At 39.3% G+C, this 19,392-nt stretch overlaps 1 protein-coding gene across 1 annotated transcript; it reads right to left on the bottom strand.

The window, feature by feature from the left end:
- Positions 1 to 811: 811 nt before the first annotated feature.
- aup1 (AUP1 lipid droplet regulating VLDL assembly factor) lies at positions 812 to 18,148 on the bottom strand. Its single transcript, XM_006629141.3, has 12 exons — positions 17,960 to 18,148; positions 17,376 to 17,513; positions 13,273 to 13,423; positions 8,382 to 8,569; positions 7,731 to 7,803; positions 7,149 to 7,222; positions 6,453 to 6,519; positions 5,610 to 5,715; positions 5,120 to 5,269; positions 4,502 to 4,644; positions 4,020 to 4,108; positions 812 to 2,528 (listed from the first exon to the last, which is right to left on the bottom strand). Exons 1-12 carry the CDS (start codon positions 17,998 to 18,000, stop codon positions 2,477 to 2,479), a joined length of 1,272 nt encoding a protein of 423 aa, XP_006629204.2. The 5' UTR covers positions 18,001 to 18,148; the 3' UTR covers positions 812 to 2,476.
- Between the last annotated feature and the right edge of the window lie 1,244 nt (positions 18,149 to 19,392).

Below are 19,392 nucleotides of genomic sequence, written 5' to 3'. Positions count from 1 at the left end.
GCACGAAGAAACCTGTGTGGGAGAGCTTTTTGAAGTGGGAAAGCCGTTACACTGGGGCAGTCCCACTCTCTCGACCTCAGAAGCCTGGGTCCAGCGCTACGAGTAGTCGTCATGACCGGAGACTCACTTGGTTGCAGTTGGTGGCCATGACACCTTTCTGTGCCTTGTCATGCCCTTTACTTTCTACGGAGCGTTGCAAGAGTACAGTGTCCCATCACTGTACTGGGGTATTAGGACCCACACAGACCGCAGGGTGAGCGCCCCCTGCTGGCCCCACTAACACTTCTTCCAGCATCAACCTTAGCTTTCCCAGGAGGTCTCCCATCCAGGTACTGACCAGGCTCACACCTGCTGAGCTGCAGTGAGTTGCCAGTTGGGAGCTGCAGGGTGATACGGCCGCCAGTTAGTCCTACTAGTTCCTAGTTTAAAGGTCAAGTACCTTCAAAAACACGTATCACCTTGAAATCCCAATTTCCAATAAACCAAACAAAGGTTCAATGGAGTGTAAAAACTGAAGAGTTCCCCTGGACCACACTAGTGAAAGGAGCCCCCTGCCCTGCTGGGGGTGGTAGAGAACCTCAGGCTCTCTCTTCAGCACCACTGCTCGACGTCATTCCTACCCAACCTTCGACTACTAGCATTGTATGAAACAGTCATGCAAACTTTTACTTGGAAACAGAACTGATTAAAGGCAAAGGGCACGGTAAAAATAAAAAGAGGAACAGACGTACTGTAAGTCTACATAAGAAATCTGGGGGATGACGTGAATGCAACTGATGCACCTGGTGAAGGGAAGAAAACAAATAATCTATTAAGGATCCTCACGCTTTCTTTTTATTTGTTCCTCCGAAATGAAACACAGAGCTATCAAAACAGTCATTTGCACTCGATTGCATAATTTAAATAAGCTGAAGACTAAGACTAGCAAACCTACAGTAGTACCAAGAAATGAACACCTAGGATAAATATGTAATTCAAATTTAAGATGAAATAAAACAGATAGCTGTTAAGCAGCTGAGATACAGAAGCCTCTGGACTCGTCTCAATTGAAGTGCTTTACACACACCATTAATACCAGATTTCATACACTACCTAATGAATAGTGCACTTAACTGTAAAATAAAGGTTTGAAGAGATCATACAGAGATTGGGGTCAAGTAACAAACTTATGTTTATGGTATTACTAACGATTTAAGACACTTGGTGCATCAAAGTTTAATTATTAAACAGCTCACAGGTTGGACATATGTCAACAATGCCAATAGTACATAATGGCACTGAAGGTACATTTTTAGACCGATAATGCTCACTCACTTAAGATGTGGTCAAGGTTATTTGATAGAAAATTAAACTCTTCTACACCGATAGAACTCCTTGGGAGAAATAAATCGGCCTTCAACAATGGGTAAAACGGCACAGTTCAGGCAAGCACAAGTCAGGAAAATATTACAGATGCCAATGTTTAACTGACAAATTAACAAAAGTATAAATCTGCCTTAAAATCCAGTACCATTTCTGCAAAGAAAAAATGCTGACCACATTTTTTCTTGCTCCCAGCATATCACTGGACAATTCATTTTCATCTCAATTGAAGTAGGTGACTCAAAGCAATTTATACTGAAGAAATGTACTCAATAACTTGTTGAAATGTGAAAATCAGATTAAATTTGTGCATACATTGCCTATGCAATGGATCATGATTATCCCCAGGCCTCAGAAATAATTTACTCTGGACTTGACAGGAAACACCTGATACTCTGAGTAATCGTCGGTACTGAAAATTACACTGCCTCTATAAACCAAGTCATGCACCACAGCACAGCTATTATTCAGTTAAGGTACAGAACTTGTAAAAATATACTTTTTGCCATTAGAATAATTGTTAATATATGGGCCATAACGTAGCTTTGCACTACACAGATCAGCTAAATTCAGTGTATGGGGCCAATGAAACGGGGAACCTGGAGAGTAACTTCTTTCTGGTGGTACTTAAACACTGTGACACATGAAAAACACATTACACAGGATTACCTTCTTGCTTTCTTGAATGGCAGGATTTATTTAAAAGCCGATACCGTATGTTATTGCAATATTCGTATAACTGTAATGTAAGGAACCTACAGAAGTCTCAACCTTTCAAATTAAATAAGATGAATTCTGCTTTTACGATCTGCGAATCACTTTTAAACTTGTACAAAGTAATAAAAGATGCATCACTGTAACTGGATCTTAATACAAACTTTTACCAAAATAATTTTTCTTTGTAAAGAGAAATAATTAGAAAGAAGGTACATGCATGATTGCCGTGCAAAAGGTTTAAAAAACCTTCCATTTAAGTCTTTGAAAGTAAATCTTCTCCACACACCTGTTCCTGTAATATACATGAGTGTTTGCAGACACCAAGGCCCCTTGCCTGAGTTCAATACAATTTTGATAATAATGGCTGTTTCATCTGTTCCTTCTTCCCCATGCAGCATCAGTGGGCTTTATCGGTGTCTTGATTCAGTCCATGCTTCTCAATGTAACGTCTAGTAAAAAACAAATGAAAACCTGATTAAGGACTGCGTTCTAGGTTTTCAAATCATTTTATTTCAGTACTCAGCCACTGCAATTAAAAGTCGCCCAAAGGAAGTAGAAAGGATCCCAAGGAGGAGGAGAGGTGACGTTTCGCAGATGGTTGCAATTATGGACAGATGACTGATAGTTTAAAACGGCGAGAAGGTAACAGCATCTGATTCAAACAATGTCAGGTTTTTGCAAGGAAATTATATTTCTAAAAAAAAAAAGTCTTATGTGAAGTGCGCAGTCGAACTTAATGATTTAATCTCAACTAAGATGGCAGATTCCTAACCATCCATCCATTTTCTTTATAACTGCTTTATCCAACTCAGGGTCGTGGCACAGCTGGAGTCTATCCCAGCAAGCGAGTGGTGCAAGTGGGGATACACCCTGGACGCGACCCCTGTCCACTGCAGGGCACACAGACACTTTCCCAGAAGCCTATTAACCTGCCAGTATACTGTATGTGAACACAACGGTTTCTGAAGAGGTAACTGAACTGTACCCCTACTACTGGCTCAGACTGACATTGATTTTTCTCACACTGTTTGTCTGAATTTTTTTTTTTATTGTCTTATTTAACTTATTGCTGCTGCCGTTCTGTGTTTGTTTTTGATGATGCCTTTAATTTCATTGCAGTTGAGCACATGACAAAACTGAACTGAACAAGGAGAACATACAGACTCCACACAGCTGGCACCCCAGGAATTGAACTCGGGGATCTGGGGCTGCAAGGCAGGAATGCTACCCATTGTGCCACCATACTCCCAAACATTATAGAGAAATAAAAGCGGCACATTAGTGTCCTATAAAACACAGAGGTCGTGATGAAGACTGCTCAGGCTTGAATTTCCAGCCTTCATGCCTCAGACAAGGACGTCTGGTCTGCTTACATGCAGGTTAGAAATTCCAGAGTTACTGATGCTTATCAGTCCTGCGTGCATTTCAGGCCAGATGAGCAAACTCTTCAGTCAGGAACCAGAGCCAAGCTGATCATTTATTCTTTGATTCTACAACTTGCAAACGGTTCCCCCAACCAGAGAAAGCGCAGGCCCCCTCCATCTAGTGAAAGGCATGTCTAAAAAGGGTAGTCTAAATTTACCTTTCCTGTGCTTAAATCCATATCCTATTTTTATCCGGGCCAGAGTCTCTCCGTATTACACCCAATAAAGTTATATAAAACGAACCGGGGTGCATTTGATCAGATGGCTGAGAAAAATCTGCTGTTGAAGAAGCATAACTGTGAAGCAAAAAAGGACTTTCCAGCACTTGCTTAAAATGAAACTCAAGGTGATCTCTACAAACAACTGTTTTGCACCTTGATTACTGTTTTACTGGCTCTATACAGGTGAAACCACCAATATCAGTAAATGACCATTTGGCAGTTAAAATGAATTCATCTCCCATTTTTTAGTCTAGTCTTCCATTTTTACCCGTCTGGCGCAGCCTTTTAAATGTACCTTCTGGCGTAGTCATAGAGGGCCTCTTTTCGTTCCTGCAGAGACATGTGTCTGTCAGCTGGAGATTTCCCAAATGTTTTAGAAGTGGGCTGTCGGAAAATGCAAACAAGCATTAAATGAGAAACCGTGATTAATAATAAAACCTGATGTGTCATACTACAGGCCTAGCTGCAGCACTTTTCTCAAATGTTTCTTATCAGTTAGATGAGATTTTCTTTAAAAAAACCTTTACGAATGTCACCGCATGAAGCTTGTGAACCTCCAACACTATGAATTCCAGCTCATCCCTTGGTATTGAAAGCACAACTCTATACTGTGGGCTCTGCTTATAATAACACTCGGACGACTAACAAAAAAAAAACCGTCCAGACCTGCTGTAAACCAGTCAAGCCCTTCTGTTTCCCAAATATGCCCCACAAAAGGAAAAAAAGGAGCCATTTGAATTAGGAATATTAGGAACTAAACCATCGATTCCTCCTCACCTTCACAGGCGGCCTGGGAGCTGTGATGCCAGAGACGGGACTCCGGGCGGGCACAGAGCCTGACCCCCCCGCAGAATCTAGAACTAGCTCCTCCGCTCCCTCGAGCAGATTGGTGATCGTGGTGTCCACGCAGTTTGTCCGCCCTGACGGAGCACAGGGAAGCACATTGCAAGAGCACACCACACAGGCAGAATCCATGGTTTGAGCAGGAAGCAATTACAAGACATGAGTTCTAAACAACTGGTATCCAAGGAACAAGGTAAAGTTATCGATAATCAACGCAGCTGGTCAATCCAATCGGTGAAATTCAGGCGTTTTACACATTATTGCCTTGAAAAGATTTTTTTTTTTTAATACTGAGCTTTACTGTTTTTATTTTGAATGCCTATTTCAAGCATCTATTAACAGGGCGATCAGTCACTGCTTCTTTGTAAACTAGTAGAGATCTTCCACCGGTGTGCAAAATGTATTTTAACACCTCATGATCCATCATAGTGGAGTTTCCCCACACAAGATACTCATATTGCATGTGCCTCTACAGCATACTTAAGGAAAGTCAAATGTTCCGCTATATACATAAGTTCCATGCACTAAAGAGGGGGAGGAATAGGGACACACCTAGGTCTCTCTTGATGATGCTGAATGGGACATCCGGAAGCACTTCTTTCACCTGCTGAATCATCTGGGCCATCCTCACATCCTCCACCCCTGAGTTAGGAGCCATGAAGCTCACGGGACTGGCTCTGGGTCTAGCACCTACAGACTGATCTGTGGAGAACGAGCAGCGTGAGAAGCAGTATGTCTTACACAAACTACCAAGACCGGCGGGATCATGTCTCACTACTTGTGCTTGCCCTTACCCTCAATATGGCAGCACAGTTACACATAAAAGCAGACTGCCACCCACAGCTGAATTGACTCTTAATTGACAATTTGCATACTCCAACCATGCGGTATCCCTTTGGGGACATTAGCACCGGCACCAAATGTCAGAGCTAGTCTTGCATTAAAAAGGCAAGGCCCACAAGCAGATTCCAGATTCTCTCAAAGTGGCCTAATCCCACAGTACATCTTATCGACGTGCTATATACAACTTCTGGATACTTACTTGAATTTGTAGTTTGAGGCGCAACATGCCTTTTCCTCTTAATGAGCTCTGCTTTATCTGACCGTGTGATCTGCGTCGAGGCAACACCTAGCTCCTTAGATAACATCTAGGAAAGAAAAGCACATGTTTTTATTAGTTTAAAGAATCTGTTAGTCATTATGCTGCTGTGTACTTTATTTGCTGCAGCACAGTGCACAGGCATTTTACCACTGCAGCGGTCAGCATCTCACAAGGCTGTGAGTTGAAATGTGTTTATTCTATGAACACAGACAGCTTTTGAAATAATTTTATGTCCCTACACCGGCCTTTGTGTGATACCAATACCACAGTTGTGTAAAACATTCATCACAACTAAGTCCAAAACTTCCAAAACTAAATGCTTCTCTGCATTTTGTGTAGGCACTTTTTATAGGCAAATTTATCTGACAAGTGTAGGCGTTGCTTTTAAAGACTACTTAGAAAATGGAGGGGTTTTCCAAAAAAATTAGTAATTGAAGCAGTGAAGCGTATCCCCAGATCTTACTTAAATGAAGAAATTTGGAATCTGTTCTAACACAAATGTATAGATTTTAAATATAGTCAATCAAAACCTATCTCTGGACCGAATCCCGGAATGTGTTAATAGCTGATCAGCATTACAACTTCAATACTGAAAATGCATGTTATGTTAAAATCTATTATAAAAACTTAGATTGGCTATTATAGCATTCTAATCCACTCTGCTTGCTTGAATATTTTCATGAATATATTATTTTCATCATTATATTATTTTCTTCCATTGCTCTATTTCCTGTTCCACAGCGAAGAGAATATTGGTCAGAATTAGTGCTGAGCTGCAGTTACCTCCTGGACCTTATTAGCAAACTCTTGGTTCGTGTCGCTATCCTGTCGTGGCACCACTGGAAGCCACCTGTGGAAACAGGGGAAAAAAAGCACCAAAAGCGCTGTCAGTTTTATTGTTCTGATGAGTGCACCTACTGCAATTATTATAAAGTGCCATTTTTACTCACTGGCAAGATGCTTCACTACAAATAATCTTTAAACTGGTTAGTTTATTGAAAAGATGTTTGTGCTAGATATGTTCTACTGATTCATTCCAGTTTGGCTGTGTGAATTGTAGGAAATGTCAATGTGTTAAAAGCAATTTAATGTTATGAAACAGAGCTCTATTGTGTGTTTTATCTACTGACAATACTTTGGTGTAAGTCTAAACCACTCCTCAGTAAATGTATAAACAACTCATTTTTAATTTCTAATAGGAATTGAATTCCTATATATAATATAGGAATCATATAACTATTTCTCAATTACTACAGCAACATCAAGGAACAATAAAGGTTTAATTCTAAAAACATTTTTCAAATTGCTGTATGAGAAGTTAGGACTTTTTACACACTTGAAAAGCAGTATTTTAATTACAAGCATTAAGTAATCACATAAACACTACTTGCTGCCAAACAAGGACATGTTAGGTGTACCAATTTATTTAATTGCCCACTACGCGTCACCCCACCAGCAAGAGACAGTAATAGATACTACCTTACTTGATACACTGTAAACGGGATGAAGAGCGTCCATAACAGCTCAAGAATCCAAGAGGACTCCTCAGTATTCTGCAGATCAATAAAGGTATCAAACTGTGTTAGCACATCACTGTATTTTGTAACCCTGTGCTAAAACATCTATTTTTACTACACACCCCAACCTCCACCCCCACTCTTAATCTTTATCTTAATCACACTGCAGTGTTAGCATCTAAACATTAATTTGAAAACTCAAGATGAGGAGGTAAATGCATCAAAGCTCTGAAGAAGAGAAACCACTAATTTAAATAAAGACAGAAATATTAGCACCATGTCTCACAACAAAGAAGAAGAAGGAAAACAACTGCATTTACTGCCTCACATACAACAGGATCACAAATTCTAACCTAGACAATCCTGACTACAACGGGATAAAAAGAAACCATATGAATGTGCGGAACAAGAGCACAGAACAGAACAATCTCCGAATTCACAGAGGACATCAGAATGGGTCTTAGGTCCTTGTCTATTAGACGTTAATAATCTGGAGTTCTTCAAGATCATAAAAATAAGCATTTACAGAATGAGTTAAAATTACCGCTGGTATGAACGGCCTCTTCACAATCAAAGCCACAGGCTGGACAGAATCTGTAACAGCGAAAGGCCAGGAGCTGAAAGAAGAGATGCCAAATGCTGACTCAATTGAAGATTTTCACACTAAAAAATGCACTTCAATAAGGTAAAAGTAACTTTTTAAATATTGTCAAACATCCTCAGCAACATCTTAAACATGGAGATTTTTTTTTACAAAATTTACCTCAAGCACTTGGTAAATGTAACCATCTACATTGGGTCTGGGTGCACTGAAAGGGTAACACTTGGGAGCACTGCTTTAATATTAATGCTCTAAGCATTAATGCTAAATATTAATGCTCGGAGCGGTGGCTCTGTGGCTAAGAATCTGCGCCTGTGGCTGGAAGGTTGCCAGTTCGAATCCCGCGGCCAGCAGAGGAATCCTACTCCGTTGGGCCCCTGAGCAAGGCCCTTCACCCCAACTGCTCCAGGGGCGCTGTACAATGGCTGACCCTGCAGTCTGACCCCCAGCTTCTCTCTCCCTGTCTGTGCGTCTCATGGAGAGCAAGCTGGGGTATGCGAAAAGACAAATGCCTAATACAAGAGATTGTATATGGCCAATAAAGTGATCTTAATCTTACCAGATGATTCACCATCAACAGGAAGGGACATTCACCTGAATTTGAGGAGGCCTGTCCGGCCGTTGGTAGTTTCCTCCTCGGGGAACAGCAGCAGGGGCAGGTTGCCCTCAGTAGTACAGTACTGCTTCAGGCACTCGGCCATTTCTGACCTGCTAGACATCATCCCCAGCTCCATGAACCCACGCGCCCAGCACACGAAACCAGGAGAGCCATCCAACATGGGCTGAACAACCAAAGAAACCAGAATGTTACAATACCTCTGTTTCGATTACCCATGCATACGAGGGTGTGAACAAGTCATTTCAAAAGACGCTGGGGAGAGAATAAAATTATTCATTCTTCTTTATCATAAGGTCATAACACAGTAATATCTTTGCTTCCATAAATAGATAACCACTTTCAGCAAGTGTGACCCAAACGGTCTTACTTTAAGGAGGAAACTGGAACATCTAAGGATGGATTCCCTGTTTCCTGCCTGATGTATAAGCATACTTGTGTATTAAATATACAGAAAAAAAGAGCAGACTTAATTATCATAAAAAACCCAAAGTTTAACTGTCATCTAATGTTACTCTTTAATTGCTCATTTAAATTGGTTATCTACCCAATATCTGGGCACTAAAAAAAAATGTTTTCAACCACTTAAAAAGTAAAAGCAGAGGTCACGTTAACGTTTATCTGCTCGTCTTTAAAACGCAAAAACGAAACCTTTTGCGCCCCCAACCATTAGAATTTGCATACAAGTCTAAAGCAATAACTCTTTGAGAAAGGTCAAATAGTACAATGTGCTGGATTTTGGTTATTTCATGTTTGACTCCAAATTGTTCTCATTTGAATAAGATTTATTTTTAGTTACAGCAATGCTAAGAATTATTTTCTATATTAAAAGGGTGCAATTTACTTGTACTTGCTTATGCTATTGAAAGTAAAATACCCGGCACTAAGTCCCATATAAATTATATAGATTCATTAACATTACTATAAAATCTCTATACATGTAGTCACATTAATGTATAGTATTTTTAAGCACACATTTCTAATATAAAATTTCAATGGTTACCTAAATACAGTGCACCCAGAAGCAAGCATATTAATAAGCAAACATTAACTATTAACTGAAGAAAAGAGCATATAATTGTTTATCCAAAGTATGCCATGTGAACTCTTTCACACAAATTACTTTTATGGTTTATCTGAACACCCTTTTCTGGATTTCAGCCTTTAATACGCAAAAAAGGCAACACCCACACAGTTTCAAATAAAAGGTTGGTTTCCGTTTTGGTTTCTAAATAATTAGGAGTGTTATTTCCAAAACACCAAAGCGGAGGTGCTCCTTCCTTTTGGAGATGTGCTTCCAATGCACTGCAATAACACTGTTAACACTGACAGCTCGGTCACTTTCAAACGTTTTCTCCACAATCGTTTCATATCTGATTTTTTATTTTTACTACAGCTTTGTCATCTAGTTCTTGTAGCAGTGCATTTCTTGTATGGTGTTCTGGCAACTGTCTCGTGTAATTAACATTTCGAATAAAAACAAACTTGATGATATGTCCATTAAAAATAAATCACATATTACTTTTACATTAAAAATACCAACTAATCAAACTGCGTGATGTTTATGATTCTGAAGTTAAAAAACACTCATCCATCTTCACATTTATTAAAGGCTTGCTTGCATTTTAGACTGCAGGTGTTCATTAAGTCTAGTGGCATATTTGCGTAACGTTAATGGTAATTTAACAGTATTTAAAGAGCATCAATAAATTTCCATAATGCATCTCTGATCGAGGGTACACTGCTGGGGTTTTTGCGAGTAAGCATTCTTTCCTTTCACAATTAATGCTGCAGGTTCATGCATCCTGCCAATCTGACCTCAGTGCAACTCAGCTTGAGCTGGGATACTGGGGGAAGTTTTCAATGTCCTCGGCACACAATGATATACAAAGCAGCAAGTCTTTAAAACTGCACAAGGAAAGGTTTCCCCACCAAATTATCCCTTTTTGGTGTTTATTGGATAAATGTACACCTATTCTATTTAGAAATTCTTCAGGGATGTTTCCGTTTAAAAAATGAAAATCAAAAGCCCTCATGCCATTCAAAATTAAAAACAAGCCCGAAACGTTACATTTAACACCAGCTATGCCTTTTCTTCTTCTCTGGATTTTAAATTCAAATATACAAAACAAGCGCTCATTCAAATTTAAAACCTGCGCCAGCCGTGAATACTTCAGTATTCAGTCCTGATGCAAGAAGCTAGCATGATGGGGGGTATGTTTGTAAGAGTTAAAAACCAATGCAAAATTACTGCACGATCTGTCACCAGAAGCAGAGATCGACGTGGCAGATCTCCCTCACGAGGATAATCGACCGCACTTGCTTGCTTCCCAACAAACCCTCCTCAATTCTGTCACTTTCAACAGCGGCAAAAAAACGTCCTTGTGCTCATGTTACAGAACAGGTTTGCTGCAGCAGGATCACGAATGGAGATCGAAGGGGAACTGCAACGCCATTTTTGTATTTCAGGATTAGAAAAAAAAATCAGCAATTTAAACGATAATATTGAATTCTGGCAAACTAAATCTATTCTGGAACTGAAACAGTTTAGTTTCTCTCTTCTTTATTAGTACAACAGACATCAATAAAACACAAAGGTGCTGCACGAGACAGGAGTCAACATCACGGAGAAGCCTGGATAAAGGCTTCAGCCAAGCAAAGAACACAAGGCTCTAACGGCGTTCAGCTTAGAACCGAAAACTTGGTTGTACTTATTTTAAAAGGACAGAATGCACTATTCACAACCAGAATTACAACATAATTAAGATGAAGATAAATTAAATATAACATAGTAGGCACTTAAGTTACTTCTGCACTTCAACAGATTAAACGGTGAAAGGAAGCACGCCCACGTGTGTAGTGGATACAGTGAATCTAAACCTCCAATCTTTTTTTGTACCCTGGTAGCTGTAAGTGACATTTCTTCAGTGAGACCTCAGCAACATGTTTAGCATTACAGTATCCCAGATCCCTATTATTAAACCTCAACAGGAAATATTTTAAGAAAAAACTCACAGTGCACCATTTAACAAAGAGGTCTTTGCCCTAATATCAAAAGACATCATAAATTATACTTAATAAAAGGTCTAGTTCATCTTCTTAGGCAGTTTACTGCCTAACTACTGAAGATGATGATGAAATTTGAGTCATTTTGATTCAAAATGTCATCTGGAAAATGTGCCTAACATTCAGACTTCCGTTCTTGGTTAGATCTGGTGATTGCATCGTTGACTGCTGGCCAATGAAAGAGACGTTACTTTATTTTTCCAACGTTAAAATGTCAAAGGAGGACAAACGGTCAACCAGCAAAGGCTGAAAGCAGGTTGAGCCCCACAGTCCAGACTCTGCCTTCAAAACCCCAGAGACTCGATCAGCCACTCAGGTTGTGAGCAGCAAAGTCACATTTCATTCCAGATTTTTTATTCTAGTCAATATTAACCAAACACAAGCCCTTTCATACAAATTACAATTTAGAAACTATCTATAAACCTTCGTATGCTTTGCTGTTGTTGCTTGTTATGGGGCATACGTCCCTTTTAGGATTTTTAATCTGTTTTAGCGGCTAGACAGGAGGTTCAGGGTTTAAGTGGCCAATCTGAAATGAAATCGGGACAGAAGCCAGCGTGCAAGTTGTGCGCATGTATTTGCTTGTGGGAGCGACTGTACTCAGCTGCACCTGCTGGTGCTTAAAGTTTCCTTTTCAATACGCTGAAGGAGACACCTGATGTATGGGGGAGATCTCCCAGGGACGACTGGCAGTAGAGATAAGAGCAGTCTCTCGGTTGAGAAGGCCGGAAGAGACTGGTTGCAACCAGTTTAGTTAGGCAAGAGGGGTGAGGGGAGATGCATGGTAAAGTTCTCCTGTGGGTATTTTCTAGTCACCATCAGAGAAACACACTCTGAGATATTGGATAAATTTTTCAGCTTCCCCTTAAAAGACAGTCAGGAGCCCATCTCGGGAGTTAAAAGAAGTATTTATCCATGTGCATGGGAGCGAAAAAACATGGAGATGCTCTGTGTATTTTTCTCAATGTGCTTAAACTAGAAAAGTCATTTTATACTTTGTGTTATCTATCATGCTTCCCCCTGCTTAGCAGATTAGTAGCATTCCAGGATCACACTCATCTTCCTATTTGCGAACTTCTTTTCACACAACTGGCTATGTAGTTGCCTAGCACATGTCTCTATAATACACAGCCTGGAATAACATTACAGCCCTCGTGTCCCAGCACTCTTCCACTCCAGTTCAAACCAGTTCTGCATGGCCATCCTAAAAAATACTGCAGCGTCAGCAGAAAAATATGTAGATAGCTCACAAAGACCCTCTCAACAGAGAAGATGTGATCCATATGGTTATGGAAAGGAAGGAGTATGGTTCACTGGGTGAACTCCACAGGAGAAAGGTTCTGGGTCTTGGCCTAATGGTTAACATGGCGTTGTGCTGGCTGCTGCCAGGTTGGGTGGTCAGGAACTCCCATCAGCCACTTGAACAGAGTGGGAGAAGAGCAGAGCAGCAAGCCAGACTGGGGAAAGAGACTGTGTAACAGTAAATCATCCCTGGAGAAAGTGGGATCAGCCAGGAAGGGCTGTCTACAGATGAGGATAATCAGTTTCAAGGGCTGCTGGTTTAAGAAGAAGCAGGGAGAGAAGAGAGGAAGCACAGGAGTTTCAAGGTCGGGTTCGTGGGACTTTCAGACCCAGAGGGAGACTACCGGCGTGGTGCAATTGTGCTAAATGTGACAGAGGCAGCCACAAGGGATCTCTTCAGCATAAGTAAATGCATCAGAAATGTCATTTCTACACAACGGTTGAACGCCTTCACCCTCCATGTGTCATACAATAAAGCAGAAGAAGCATCGCTACACTTACCGTGTTGCAGGATGTTAGGAGGTTGATGATGTTGTGGTCAAACTGTGTCACATGATTAGAGATGTACAATTTCACATTTCTGTCCCTCAGACGAGGGTTGCTCTGTTTCACACACATACCCAGAACTGAGCACATGACACGCACAATAAATCTGAAAAAGAATCATTCAATAAGACTGATTAAGAAGTGATATGAAAAAAAATGCAACAGACAGAGCAAACACATTTTTGCACAACTGAAGTGTATCCACAAAATCTAACTCACAGTCTAGCACATACAAACAGTGGACTTGTTTTGGTGTTTAATTAAGAACACTTGTGTGCTGTTGAGTCACTCCTAGGACAGTCTGTCTGCAGCACTTTCCCCTTACAGAGTGGGCAAAAAAGCTGGCTTGCCATTTTCATTTTACTGAAGCTTTGATATTTTAAACAGCCAATATGGCTGGGAGATCTGTTGAATCAGTAGAAGCATTTCTATCTTTGATTAACATGAAAAAAACAACTAAACACGACATTTGTAATGTCGATAAAATCTACTACTTATCCTCTGGATGCAAAACCAACTAGATTTTTTGAGTGCTGTGTTCAGCAGTCTGTGCAATGATGGACATCTCAAGTTTACAATTAAATCGAGAGGTTATTCTAATTGGCTCACAGCAACAACTAAAAAACTGACAAAGCTAGACTTGATCTCAGCTGTTAAATCCAAAGTGACAAATCTGGAAGTCATCTTTGCTTCTGAACAATGCTTTGAATTTCACATTAAATATCACGAAAGTTTCTATCATCTGCACAATTTTGCTAATAATAGGTGATTTTACGGTATTGAAAAAATTTAGTTTCAAGCTATTCCATGTAGCCAATACAGAATGCAGAGGCTAGACTGGTAGTATTTGTTATTGATACACAGTTGACAAACAATTTTATAATTCTCTTGCTAGTACAGTTGAATGCCTTGGTTCCTAATTAAATGCAATTCTTGATTTTATCAGACCAAATGTACTTGAAGATCTATTTATCTTATTTATTTTGTATTCTAAGGATAAATCACATCAGGAAGAGAGATGCCACCTTTCGTTAGAATTAGCCTAGACAGTGAAACTCTTTAATCCCTTTCTTCAGAGCTTCAACAAATCATGTCTGCAAATATTTTTTATGCTACAGCCATTTTGTACTGAATGATTTGAAGACAGCAGTGAGGACCAGTAAGGCAGCAATGTGGAGTAGCATTTAGGGATCTGGTCTTGTCACTGGTAGGATGTGGGCTGAAATTCTAGGAGAGACACTGCTATTACACCTTTGAGAAAGGTACTTCAATCCAAATCCAAATTAAGTAACTCTAAAGTTTTATTTGATTTTCAATTGTTGTCTAAATTTTCTGTTTTATTACACTTTTTCTACATTAATTTACAGTGATTATTGTTTGAAGATGCATTTAAGAAACTCAAATCTTAAAAAAATAAAATTAAAATCTTACAATCATTAAATTAAATACATTTAATTTCAATTAATTAGTACATTTAGTATAACTTAAACTGACTTGATATTTATATTGTTAAAAAAAGTAGTCTTGGACTCTCTTAGATATGGAGCTGTAACACACTACACAAACAGTAGGAACAGGTCACACATCAAAAGATCCTATCATTTTTTGCATCTTTCTTTACCACACTGCCTGCATTATTTCACAAGTGAGTGATAAAGAGGTGAAAGAAAGCTGTAAACACAGCAATTAAGTTTGGACATACTGAGCAATTCAATGTTACACAACACAGTCAGGTCTGAGATGTCAGAATGTGAGAAAGTGTTGTATTGATTAAATCTTCCTGAAAGAGATGTGGAATCACCATCTATTAGAAAAAAGATGTACTGCTTTAAAAGAAAGATTAAAACCAGTAGGTTGTTAAGGACAATGTTAACTCTACTGAGTGATACAGGTATAAAAAATAATAAATCAGAATTTCTTTACAGTGAAGTCTGATATAAAAATTTGCCACTTTTACTTTTTTGAGAACCGGTCATGAATTATTAATAAAAAACTCTCCCCTCTTTCAATAAAAACACTCATTGCAAATTAATGTCTTAGTCCATATTAAATGTAATATGTTAGTAATGTAAGTGAATTTGTCTGATCAAAGATGGAACAGTTACAGTAAAGTGAAACTGAAGTCACTATGATATGGAGAGGGAAATTTGACAAAAACAAATAAACCCTTGAACAGAAAAGTAAAATCACACGAGACACTGTGACGTCAGTTCAACCTTGCTTATCGAATCTTCAGTTAAGATTTGGATGATTCATCCTTGAAATAATACTAGCTAAAGCCAAGAATGTAAATTAAAAAAGCTTTATTAAACCAAAAAGAACTTAAGTTAATAATAAAACCCTCAGAAAGCACAGAAAAAGGAAACTTAAAGAACCTGGCAAAAGCTTTTTATCCACTCATTTCAGATGACAATCGAGAAATTCCTTTGAGTGAAAAAACTGACTGTCACAAAATTGAGCAACTACTATGCAAGAGTCTTATATCTGTTAGCTTAAAAAAATTACTTCAAGCCTCCACTAATGCTTTCTTCAACTGTGACTGTCATTAGTTCGGATGAGAAGGAAATGAGCTTGACATTCAGCAGTGGTCAATTCACACTGATCAGAAATTTTATATGTGTGATCACAACCCAAAGTAAACTAAATGAATTCAAGAGCTTCAGTGGAGAGGAAACAGGTAGAGAATAACATACCAACAAAGAACTCAGTCCACCCACAAATGACAGATTACAAATCTAACTATCAGTAACATCTCTGCATGAGAAATAAGCAGTCACTGAAAGTAGCGGGTGTCCAGAGACTGAATTTAATTGGGACTGTGGACTGGCTATCAGCAGTGCAGAACCGAAACCTGGTTGTTTCCAGCCAGGGAGCTATAGGATGTCTTTTCGCCAAACTGCACTCCTGTTCTGTTTCTTTCTTCTGGGTTGGCAAGGTCAACGAAAGGCAGCCATCTGCTATGAATTTAGGTAAATAACTGAAGGAATGCAAAAGACAGAGCTACGCTTTGGAAACAAAAATAATGAAAACAGCCCTTAAAAGTTCAGTTCATACAATGCACAGAGCACCAAAGAAAAGCTTTCTCCCTCAAAATATAGGACCCATAAAATACAATGACAAAGTATTATGGCACTAGCACCTACAGAATAAAATGTATCTATCTCGGCCAAAGATACGTAGGCCAAGACTGTCATTCTTGAATAATCTCACTCAAGTATTTTGTGCCCCACACACAATTTAGTTCCCACAGAAGGCAGATTGTCCCTGATAAGAAAAATGAGCTGATCCTGTACTGAAGGGCCTTGGGGGGAGGGGTTTGTTATTAAAACCAGTAAACTGAAACTACTTGTAGAAAGCAATACTAACTGATGAAACCTGCTGATGTAAATTGTGGGTGATGCTAAGCAGAAATAGGCCATTTTTCCCCAAAGAGATCCTAAGTAATTTTAAAATGAAGCTAACTGGTTATATCATTATTACAGTTTTCATCAGTGCTATCACAGTAATGAACAATTTGTTCTGGGGAAATTTGTCATTACAAAGCAGCTCATGCACTGCACCGACTTAAATCACAAAATGCAAATCTCCTGGCTTCCCTCTATAATCACATACAGGAGAACTTCAATCAACCAGAGATCCTGTCAACCACAGCCTGTCATGTGGTTTTCCTACTCTAAATGAAGGCATTATTGTACATTCCTAAATTCTAGTAAGCTTCCCTGGTATATTAAATCCTGTGGATGAGATGCATTTCAAACACTGTGTCTGTCTACATTTATCACTTTTCATACATTTACAGATACTAAAAAATGCTCATGGATGTTAGCCGCGACTTACCACTGATTACAAATGTACTGTATATCATCTTAGATAATCTCGGTTCCAAAATAAACCTGTTTTGCTCTGCATCAGAAAACATTCAAAATCGCCCATTCATATCTTCGTCTTCATATTCACACGCTTCGTCTTGCGTGTGGGTGCACCGTGGGTTTGTACAATAGAAGGGTTTGTACAAAGAAATTCAGATGTCTAGGTGTTCAGCATCAATCTGTACTTACCTTCTGACTAGGCTGTCCGGCAGGGCACAACTCACTAAAAACACGTGCACACCGATAAATATTCTGAGCAGCAGCAAGCACAATCCTACTGGGGCGTACAAAAGAAAAACGAAGAGAAGCAGTCCATCGCGTGGCCACCTGTGTATTGAAATTATTGAAAGATAGAAGTGGTTAGAAGAAAGTTTGAAGCCATTATAATATCACGCGTATAAAATCATCTCCTCTTCGCGAATTAGATTATTTCACTTACGCATGGTCCGACGGTAAACATAAATAGTATTATTTTGTTGCGATTAGACAACACGCTACATTATTTTTAATGAAAACACAACCTCACTCCCATAAATAATTAAGACTCGGTTCCTCATATGCATTGACTCGGTTCTTTGCCTCCGAAATTAGCACAGGCATTACGTCAGTTAAGCCTTATAAAGTAATGTTTCTGGAACATTTCCAAATCGTATGTTCCTATACTGCTGGCACGTAAAGTCACCTCTAATTTAAGAAATAAGACGAGCTTAAGCAAATTCAACTTGACCACACGTTCGGCTTGCTTTGGTATTCCAAAATAAAAGTCGCATTACCTCTGGAAGTCAAACAGCTGTTCAATCCCTGGCGTTGCCATTATTTAATATTTCTGTAAACTGAATCCAGTGATGAAAGTCTAATTCCCCGCATGCTATTTTTATATTTTGTTTAACCTGCTGCTTTACTCTCAAAAGCCATCACCCCCCCTGCTAAAACGAGAGCCATGTTGAAAAAACGTGGCACGTTGTCATTGGTTGAAGGGACGTCACGTGAGGGCATGTACGAGTCGCAGTACAGGACAAACAGTATTTCATCTGAGACGCACCTTCTAACGAGACGCGTAACGACACCAGCCAATCTCTTTTCTGCAGAAAGGATGAGTAATTCTTCAGTGCGTTCATTTTTATGTTTATGGACATACAGAAAATATACAATTTGGTACTCAAATTAGAGAAGCAGGAGAGCAAAGCATTTGATACTTCAGTGAAAGCATAATTATTAACATGATTTTTAAACTAGAGGGGACCTTGTTTTGTGGTTCAATTCAATTCAATTCGAGTGTTATTGTCCCCTAGGGGAAATTTGTTTTACGGCACAGTCAAACACAACACAATGACAATACACATTATCAACAGGGGAGAGAACACAGCAGTGTTACAGGAGAAAGAAATAAGAGACAAGGTAGTTACTTTGCATTGTTTAACACTGTGATTGCAGTGGGGATGAAAGATTTCCTGAGTCTGTTGGTTTTATACCTGTGGGCACAGGTGAATTGTGAATTCACAATGGAGGGGGTGAGACACACACTCCCTGGTGCTTTTGGCTTTCTTAGCCACCCTCTGTTTGTAAAGGATGCTCAAGTTGATTTGATTATTCCCGATTATTTTGCCACTCATATTCACTGATTTGCCAGTCTACTACAGTTATCAGTACTTCTGTTGACAAACCCACAAGTGAAGCAGCATGTTAAGACACTTTCAATGAATGATTTGTAGGAAAGTGTAAGAATAGTTTTATCCACCTTAAAGTACCTGAGTTTCCTAAGAAAGAAGAGTCTCTGTTGGCCTTTTTTATAGATCGTGTCACAACATTTGTCCCATTTTAGGTTTTTGTCAATGACCAGTCCCAAGTACTTATAGTCATTGACAATTTCAACAGGCTGACCATCAATTGTAGTGGGTTGAGGGTGTGTGGTCTTTTTCCTAAAATCAATAACCAGTTCCTTTGTTTTTGAAACATTTAACTTTTGGGAGAACTTGTTGCACCAGTTAGAAAAATCATTTAGAATGGGCCCATGCTGGTATTCTGTGCTCTTTAATAAACAGACCAGAGCTGTGTCACCAGCAAACTTAATGAGATGTCTATCTGTGACTTTGCTTATGCAATCATTTGTGTACGAAATTAACAATGCAGCCTGGGTTTATTCAGCCTTAGATGCCTTTTGGGTGGAGTTTGAATGTTCTCTATGCTTCCGTGTGGTTTCCGTGTC

This window comes from Lepisosteus oculatus, chromosome 1 (genome assembly GCF_040954835.1).
Source record: "Lepisosteus oculatus isolate fLepOcu1 chromosome 1, fLepOcu1.hap2, whole genome shotgun sequence".
NCBI classification, from domain to species: domain Eukaryota; kingdom Metazoa; phylum Chordata; class Actinopteri; order Semionotiformes; family Lepisosteidae; genus Lepisosteus; species Lepisosteus oculatus.
This window is presented reverse-complemented; position numbering and strand designations above follow the sequence as displayed.